Here is a 9,787-nt window from a genome sequence, read left to right on the forward strand (position 1 = left end):
AAAGAAAAGAAAAGAAAAGAAAAGAAAAGAAAAGAAAAGAAAAGAAAAGAAAAGAAAAGAAAAGAAAAGAAAAGAAAAGAAAAGAAAAGAAAAGAAAAGAAAAGAAAAGAAAAGAAAAGAAAAGAAAAGAAAAGAAAAGAAAAGAAAAGAAAAGAAAAGAAAAGAAAAGAAAAGAAAAGAAAAGAAAAGAAAAGAAAAGAAAAGAAAGAAGAAAAGAAGAAAGCAACACTTTGAGCACTCATTCAAGTTCATCCCTGTGGAAAATGGCACCCCATCATATGCTTAAGTTTTACTAACTTCAGGATGATGGGAGTAAAAGAATGAAGGATGGGGTGGAGTCATGCATGTAAGAGGTATTTGGAAATAAAGGATATCTTCTGAAACTATATTTTAAGAACACTCTCTGCAAAATAATGTGAACAGAGGGCCTCAGAATGCGTGTTGTTCCAGAGTGAGCTAAACATTCAAAATGAGGACAAAACTCCAGCAGCCTTGAACCAACCTTTCCCCCTTGCTAACATCCTAGAAGGAAGAAATCCAAACAGACCCAGCTTCGAGCTCTTTAAATGGGACCTGCACATCGGCTGAGAAACAAGGACATCAGTCCTCAGCAGGTTTTCAGGAGCCCTAGTTACAGTGGATACTATGCCTTCGAGATCGGTCTGTCCTAACCTTCCTCGTGCTTCCTCTGACAGCTTTACATTTTTCACAGGCTGTGTGCGGGTTGTTTGGCTGTTTCTCTTTCTATTTCCATTGGAAAATGGGAAATAGGAAAACTTGGCCGATCTGGAATAACGGTAGCAGTACAGTCGTTTTTTCTTTCTGAACAAAGGGAAATAGATATTATCTTCTTAATAGTGGGCTCTAACTGCAGAGGAGATGAAGAGGAGAGCCTCAGAGTCAAAGGCAGTTCGAGGAGTTTCATTCTCATTATATCTCAATGGAGTGAAGCAAATAAATTGCGCAAGGAGACATATGGAAGCTCACTACGCAAATGGCCTATTTAAGGCTCTTACTTCCTAATTAGGTCCTGGTGTCAGGAGGTTGGTAACAATTATTCACACATAGATCATTTGGATACAATACAAACTGTTCTAAAACCCAAACCATCATAATGGCGTGCATTAAAAAGAAGCCCTATTTAGCTTGATCTTTTTAGGCTCTTTCACTTAGCACTTGGAATATCAGTTCCTGTGCTACACACATCCTACATTTAACGTCTAATGCTTCAATAACGGGTTTGGAAGGGGAAAAGGAAGCAACAAAACCCTTCACAGCCACAACCCCTTGTTCTTACCTTGTTCACAGATTTCGTCACTGGACTCTGCACAGGGAATCCACACTCTCTTCCCAAATTCTTCATCTGGCTCTGTGGCGTTTCCCAGAGAAAAAAGAAAAGAAAGAATCTTCATTGTGGGCATGACTGTGCAGAAAATGAGTATCCAAAGTTTTGCTCTTTTCAAATTCATTACATCTTTCTGCGTGCCCACCACCCCCTGAGCACACTGTGCTGGGGTTCACCCCCAGCTGCGTCATCCCCGCTCAGTTTTGGAAGGTCCCCCAGGCTTCTCCTTAACCCATGCAGATGGGCAGATTTCTCCTCTGGGTGGCCCAGGCAAACACAGTGGCAATGTGGGGCCATCTCGGCTCTGCCTGGCAGCCACAGGGTGCATCCCAAGCCATGATGGCTGGGAGTGGAGCCACGGACCCCTAGGACAGCCCGCTTTGGGGAGGCTTGAGAACAGCAGGACAGTGTCCCATGATGCCAACCCATCTGCTTTTTTTAAGAGTTAAAGCAGGGAGCCAAAGCCAAGGATTACCACGTTACAAAACCATTTAAAACAGGATAAGTGGCTGTGATTCAGCATCATGACTGTGGCAAACCCACTCTGCCATGTGCTTCCACACTTCTGGTAAAAAAATGAGATCTCCCCTTCTCTTCCTTGCACCTTCTCTCTCCCTTTGTCCACCTCTCAAGCCCTACACACGAAGGTGAAATATTTCACATTTTCACCTGTGGTAATGCAGATCAGAGGGCGTTTGCTTTGCTTTGCTTTTCACTGATTTTGCCCAAGGCATCCTTTTAAGCAGCAGCCTGTGCAAAGATAATAGGTGGCACAATTCTCTGTAACCGGAATCAGCAACAAATCAGCCATCTGCCACTCCAGGGGTCTGAGATTAACCCAGCCACTGGACCGTGACTGCAAAGCATTTGCACATTTAGATTACAGAAATGCGAGGCTACTGGTCCAAAAAAAAATCAGACTGGGAGTGGGGAAGGTGTGGGGAGAAGGGGTGCAAGGCAGCCTTGGAAGAGTCCTCTGGATTAACCCTTCCAGATGCAAGTCATCTCATAACAGCTGCAAGCAAGCAAGGTTTCAGTATAGAGTGTTAAAAGGAAAAGAGGTTTGAAGTAAGCAACTGGAGATTCATGAGATATCACATTTCAGGGAAATACACCCAGAGACACCTCTGGTATAGGGAAAAATAAAGACAACAATGTTCAGCTGCATTGTCACTGCATTGCAATGCTCAGTGGGAGGCTATGGCCAGATGGTTTACCTGGACCATTTGGGAGGAGAAACATTTCTGCCCCCAGATGGACAAGCTCCCTTACAAAAGTCCTCTTACTCCAGAGCACTGCCAAGACACCGAAGAAATAGAAGAGATCTGTGCTCTGAAATATAAAGCTTTAGGAAGGTCTCTTCATTTTCTGTCCTCAGTTTACCTTCCCAAATGACAAACAATACAATGCTACTCCGCGCATGGATGCTGTTGTTCTACATTAACTTTTTGTCCATCCATTTGAGATCCTGTCTATAAATCTGTTAGGTAATTGTTATCTGTTAAGTGGAGTATTAAGGGGTGTAACTGGGTAGGAAATACAAGCTGGTGCACATCTAGAAGTGTGAGCCATGCTTTGCACAGGTGCATGAGGCTTAGGAAAGCTGCCAGGGTCTCCTTTACTCATTTTGATGTCGGCTTTAATCCCCACTCCTGCCATTTGCTTTCGCAGGTTGGCATCCCATGCTGAGGGATCTCAGGTTAAAAAGAGGGGGCTGTACCCACAGAAAGAGGAGCAGAACCAGCCAAAACCATCAGGAAGGGAATTTCAGTCAGGATCCGCATGGTATGTGCCCTGGGTGAGGATGATAGCTTGACTACATGGCTCATCTCACCGAGTCTGAAGAGACAATGGAAAAGCAAACAGCAAGCCCATGTCTGCATACACAAACACGTATTTTTATATATGTACTTTATTCACTAAGACCAGGTGGGATCTGATGGAAGGCGTGCTGACTTTTGCCACGTTTTTTTCACCCACTCCAATGCTTACTTGACAAGCACTACAAATCCCTCACTTGTGTCAAAGAGCAAGAAGAGGCGACGGCATCTCCTTTGCTCAAAACCAAATCAGGCTGCAGCAACCATGTCAGCAAAGGTCAAAGCACAGCTGAGAGGAGGAACAGAGAGAAACCCATTACTGTAGACATCCTCCCTACAACGCTGGCGAGTGTTACACCAGGAATGAGTGCCTATCCTAGCGGTGTTAGTTTGGGACTGAGCCTGGAGAAGAGGGGTATGAGACAGATGGCTGAATAACAACTTTAAGTCACACCGCGTTCCCCTCCATTTATCACACTGTTTCCAAAAGGCGTTACCTGAGCAGAATCAGGTGCTCCAAAACCAGGCCTACGTGTCCAAAAACAAATTGTGAGGTTTGAAGTGGTTTGGATATGTACTAGGGCAGGATTTTCAGGTGAGGGAGAGGTCACGGAGATCCCACACCTGGGACCATGAACTGGGCCAAGCTAACCACCCCCAAGCTCCCGAGACGTGGCAAGCTAATGAGCCGCTGCCCCTGCTTTGGAAAACCCTCCTTGAACTTGACCTGCTGGCTGTGTCAGTGATGCAGCTGCGGGTAAAACAGAATCTGGACCTGTTTTCAGGCCCGAAGGCAGAAGTTTCTCTTTCCCCAGTCTCCAATTTCTGCAAAGTCAACCTGAAATGTCAGATCCAAATCCCAGCATAAGCCAGAAAGAAATGTGTGGTGGGGGGACAGATCTTTGTGTTCAGTTTCAAATACTGGGCTACTGCAAGAATGCTTGTGCTGGTAACAATTTTAAAATGGTTAAAAAATATATCAAAAAGCTGCCTCCCCCCAAAAATGCTATTTGCATGTACCTTTCCCTAGCTTGTGAATGAAGGGAAGAGGGGAACCAGAGGGCAAAAGGTTTTCTTTCAGATGAAAATCACAGCAAAACTCCAGTCCAGCCCCTGTGAATCAACCAACCTTACAAATTGCTGTCAAAGTTTCAGCCCCGTATGATGATTACTATTTTTTTTTATTTTATTTTTTTTTTCTGCCCAGGCTGATTTGCAGGAGGGGGTTTTTGCAGCAGAAACCCCTGAATGGCATGAAGCAGGGGCCCAGCAGAGCCACCAGGCAGCCTGGAAGCTGCCTCATCCCTCACCAAATGAGAAGCGCCGGGGAGCAGCAAGGCAGGCGATGCTGCACCTTGCAGAGCTTCGCGTGTCCTACAAGTAACCTTGCATCATGATACAGAGCAGTGAGAGCAGCCTTATGGGTACTGCGAGAGGAGGAGGACAGTGAGGAGGAGGGGAAGGAGTGGCAATGGGAAAACAATCAGAAAACTCCCAGGGAATCAAGTCTTCTCTTCCTCGCTAGGAAAAATACATGAAAATTAAAAATCCCTCTACATAGGGATTGCAGGAGAGGTGGGCAGGAGGGGATTTATTCCTCGTTCTCGGTTACCCGCTTATAATCCTATACATGAGAGCTTGATAATGCACACACCCGGGCTGGAAATGGGGGGATAAATCAGCATTTCTGCCCAGTGCTTGCCACGCTGTGTCCAGCGGCAGTGCTGCTGGGGGTGCTGGGGGCTGCCCAGCTCCCTGCCACCCCCTTGTTCTACCTGGACCTGTGCAAATCCAAGGACAAGGATCCCTAAATCCTGCTGAGGGTGGACTGGGAAGGAAGAGAGTCGTGTTTAAAACGCAAAGGAGGAGGGAGAAAGCTCCTGGAACCGGCTGGCGGCCCCGCGCCACAGCCATTCTCATTCCCGGCACGTTTCGCCGCTCTAGAGAGCAGCCCTGCTTGGAAATATTAGTGCAGCACAGAGCGCCGGTTTCGAGTCGCTGCAGCTCCTTCTTGGCACCAGTTCAGCTTTTTGTCTTTTCTTCTCCTCCGAGCGCCCAGTGGAGGGAGGAGGAGAGAAAGGATGAAAACAAGGCGCTCCGCTATGCTGCCGCCTGCCTCCCCAGGCCCCCCCGGCATCGCCCTGCGTCCCCAGCCTGCTCCCAACCACCCCGCTCAGCAAACCAAACCTCTTCCCACAGCAGCCCGTTCGTAGCCTCCTTCCCCCCTCCCGCCACCCCTTTTCATCGCTCTCTCCTTTGTGCTCCTCTAAATTTTTCCAGCCAAGCGTTGCAACCTTCCACCCCCCCTTCTTCCTCCTCCACCCCAGCCCTCCCACCTCTTCCATTGGAAAAAAAAAAAAAAAATCGTGCCATGCTTGCCAATGCCTTGGCATCTCTTCATAGCTGCAACAGCAGCAACCCTGAGCACCCCCAGCCCCCCCGGGTGCCTGTGAGCCGGGGGGACCCTGGGCACTCGCGTGCACACCCACGTGAGCATTGGTGGACATTCTCAGTCTGCATCCCTCGACATCGCTTTAAATACAAACTTCCTGCAAGCCTGCCTTTGGCAGCCGAATCCCTCCTCGTGCTCGTGGGGCGGGTGAGAAACAGAGGCAGGATAGCGAGGGAGGGAGGGTGTATTTTTTTAAGCAACCCAAACAAGGCACAGAGCTCTTCCACCAACTTCTTCCCAGCCTGCTGTGCTGGCAGCCAGCTGCTGGTTCCAGCCTGGCACCAGCTTCAATTTGTTTTTCTCTGCTCTTAAAAACCCTCCTCCCAAATATTTATCTCTTTCTTTTTTTTTTTTTTTCCCCTCTCTTTCTTTTTAATCCTTTCTTCCTCTTAGTGTGCCCACAGGAGGGGCTCCCCCCTGCTCCCACCCACAAATACAAAGCAGCACGTGTGGAAGGAGCAGCAACGGGAGTGAAACATGATGCAACGCTCAATGCACCAAGAGGGAGGGGGGAGAAAAACCCATATGTACACACAACATATGTATGCTCTTCTCCGAGGAAGAAGGAGGGAGGGCAAGATGCCCTGCAAGCAGGCAGAGCCACCCTCATACGTGCCAGGATGAGAAAGTGCCAGCCCCTCTCCATGGGGTAGGTTTGGTGGGGGGACCAAAATATGTTTTCCCCATGGGAAAGGACCCAGCAGAGCCAACTTTCAGCCAGCGACGTGACTCCAGTTAAACCAGAGTTTGAAACACCGATGTGCACGTGATGAGGATAACATGGTGTAAAGGGCACCTCATCTGGTGCCTGGAGGAATGAGAGATTTGGGGAGAAAATCACAGTAATGATGTTACTGATGCTGCAGGGAGGGGAGAAGATGCACTGAGGATTTCAGCACAGCAAAAGTGATGGCAGGAACGCATCAAGCTGCAGGTCAGACTGGAGATCCGAAGCAGAGTATGGCCCCGCGAGCAGTCAGTAGTGTTGGGGGGCTTTTGATGAGCCTGGCTGGGCTCCCTTGTCCACTGAGGCACATCAGAGGTGGCTCCTTGGAAGCTGGGGCAGAAGGAGGGCACTGTGGCAGATGGGCATGAGCTGCATCCCAGTCCCGATGCCTCCACTCCCCACGGCACTGAGACCTTTGGGAGGTGCAGAAAAGCATCCGGCTGCTTCTCCCCGACCACTCTCTGGCCACCTGGGGGAACAGCAGAGGAACCCGCTCGAAAGCAGGGTCTCGGAGACAGACAGACAGACAGCATGCTCGGGGTGGTACAGACAAAACATCAGTGTCCTGAGCAGCTGCCTATTATGTATCTTGGCAAAATCTCGCCTGGCGGTGGATGAAGCAGAAATCACAGGCTGGAATCGTAAACCCGTCAGTTGGTCTGACTTTTGCTTCCCTGGCCTGTACATCTGATGCAGCAGGAAAGCGGAGGGCTGGTGGCACCCTGTCCCTCCCAGGAGCCACACACAGGAGCTGAGCCTTCAGCCGCTGCCAGCTACGTGGGGAGCAGCTGAAGGGCAGACACTGGAGGGGACAGAAAACAAGCAGGCACCTCACTGTGCCATACTCATTAAGGCACACGTGTGGGCGCATACTTAGAGCCCGTCTCCATGCCCTTAGGAGCATCTCCACCACTGGGACCTGTCCCCTGTGCGGGACTGCACGTTGGAGCTTTCTCCAGCACGGCTGGTGCTTGCTGGGTTGGATGGAGCACTGCCCAGAGAAGGCCACCAGATGCCTTCCTTTGAGCTGTGGCTTCACTATCTGAGGCCTTTTGCACAAGGATCTCGCCCAGCACTGGCAATGGCTCATCCCAACATCTGCTTCCAAACAGAGCTATCATCAATCCAAATCCCCTGCCAGTAAACTCACTGGATGATTTTCTCTCTCTGCTGTTCCTCAGGATTAGGGTGGGTGTCTGCCCCTCCCTCCAGCCCTGAGGACTCAGTGCTGGTGTCTGGCAAGGCAGACGAGTCTCTGATGTGCCTCCGTGGCGAAGGAGACCCTGGGACCTCAGTCAGAGGCCACCACAGAGAAGATCCCTGCCTCGAGGTATCTGCAGCTCATTGAAGGGACTCCCAGATAGAGGCACTTTCCGATCCTTTGAGTGGAAAGGCACTATAAATAAAAGATATTACAGACTAACAAGTTCTCAGCTGCAAACCGGAGTGGGAAAGAATATTTTAGCATCCTCTTTCTAGGCACATTAACTATTGGCAGACGCGATCATTCGGGTCTTCAGAGCTGAAAACTTCACACAGCATGCAGCATGTCGAGTCCACACACTCCATCTCCGGTTTCAACAGCTCTAAAATCTACACTGACCTACGTTACACATCCCGTGCACAGACAGCATCCAAACACCTTGTCACTTCAGGGTTAAGGCAGAAAACATACACTCCGTGGTGATCTTTTCCAGGATAAACTGGGGGCCACTGCTGCTGTAAGCTCACAATAGATGGTGCCTAAGCATTTTTATCAACTGGCTTCTAATGCTTTCCTTCCCAGAGTGAGCAAGCACTTTGTATCAATCTGGCTTGCTTTAGTGCAGTGACCCAGTGCTGTGCTCCGCTGCGGAAAGTTCAGGTCCCAGCTGTGGGGCTAAACTCTTGCTGACACTGTGCTGATTTCTCTGCCTCTGTCACCCACGCTGCCAGGGAGGGGGGTGTTGGTTTTTCCAGGCTGAGAAAGAGAGAAAAAAAAATATCTGCAAAATGCAGAGAAGATGAGACAAAGGAGAAGGGGGAGAAAGCGACGCCGACATGCGCTGTTAGGTTGAGGACAGGAAATCCTTTGGACAGCACGGGGCACTTCATTTCTTTCTTCTTTTTCTTTCTCCTGCCAAGGCGAAGATCTCGCTGGAGAGGCAATTAAAATGTTACGAGCAAGGAAAAGCATCCGCTTTTAGGATGCCTTGAAGAACTTTTGTGTGTGCACAAGCGCACAGGGAGACGTGCACGGGGGAGAAATCGCTATTAGTGATGGGTGAACTACAAAAGGTTCGGTGGTTTGTTAGGGATAAGGATCCTCACATGCAGATGCTTATCTAAAGCCCTCAGTCTTCAGAGCAGGACTGGAAATGTCTTAAGAACAGACCCTTCTTGCATGATTTCCAGTATCTCTCAGAGCAGTCGCTCATGCCAAAAATACCATGAAAACAGCTTTTTTTTTTTCCCCTTCTTCTTTTATGCAGTGTTTTGGCTCTTCTGCTTCTGGTTCCAAGCAAAACCGAAAACCGCAAAGTCTTTGACTTTGGTTGAACTGCACTTATTTAATTTCAAGCCATCCTGGTTCTCATGACTGCACACAAACGAGGGAAATAAGGAAAAATGATCCTGTAATTCCATGGAAAACTGCCTGAAAGCTGGCAATAAAATGAGCTGGCTTTCCTAAGAGAGAACTACAAGCCTTGGTTTCCCTGAAGTAGAGTACTTATATATCTGTAAGCTGGCTATTCTGGCCACAGATAACATGCAAGATTTCAGCACTCCCAATTCAAATGAGCCTGTTAGCCTTGGGTGGCTATTAGTCAGTAAATACTATTGAATCAATAAACAAAATAAGGACTTTGAAGAGAGTCTTACTTCCCCAACCAATCTCAAAACTCATCAAATCTGCATTGGCCATAATTTGACAGAGAATGAAGAAAGAAAACAGTTTGAACATGATACGGTGCTCTCCAGTTTTCTTAAATCAAAGTGTAAAAAGTAAAATAGCCCAGGGATGGTGCTGTTGGGATGAAAGACGTATGTTTTGCTTAAGGCCTCTGGTTGTTGTAGGGCTGGTTTTAATCTTTGGCTGGATTTACATCAGGGTATCTCAAGTAATGTTGCTCAATGTGTAAGGTAGATCAGAATCAGGCCAATATGCTTTTAAGGATGCTGCCAGCTATCCTATGTCCCTGGACTATTCACCCTGGGAAGGATAAAAGCACACCCATTCACTGCATGTATAGCAAGGAATGAATGTTTTGTCTACTGAAGACCAGGGGATGTTCTTGCTAAATGGTTCCTTTTAGTCTTCTATTTTTTCTGCTTTTGCTATTATTTATTAATTACTCAAGCTGTGGTTTTCAGCCAAGTGGTTTGTAGACCAAGACTAGGGTCTTTAGACGGTACAAACTGGGATAACAATTCACGTCAGCAGAAGGATGGACAAAGTCAGA

At 48.1% G+C, this 9,787-nt stretch overlaps 1 protein-coding gene across 1 annotated transcript in view; it reads right to left on the reverse strand.

The window, feature by feature from the left end:
- Positions 1 to 113: 113 nt before the first annotated feature.
- The window catches only part of SETBP1 (SET binding protein 1), a 119,736-nt gene continuing 110,062 nt past the window's right edge, over positions 114 to 9,787 (reverse strand). The window contains exon 4 of the mRNA XM_080573391.1: positions 114 to 1,369. Within this exon, the coding sequence (XP_080429517.1) occupies positions 1,229 to 1,369 (141 nt within the window). The 3' untranslated portion in view covers positions 114 to 1,228. The remainder of the gene's footprint in view (positions 1,370 to 9,787) is intronic.

The sequence above is a fragment of the Anser brachyrhynchus genome, assembly GCF_964034855.1.
Source record: "Anser brachyrhynchus genome assembly, chromosome: Z".
In the NCBI taxonomy this organism is placed as follows: Eukaryota; Metazoa; Chordata; class Aves; order Anseriformes; family Anatidae; genus Anser; species Anser brachyrhynchus.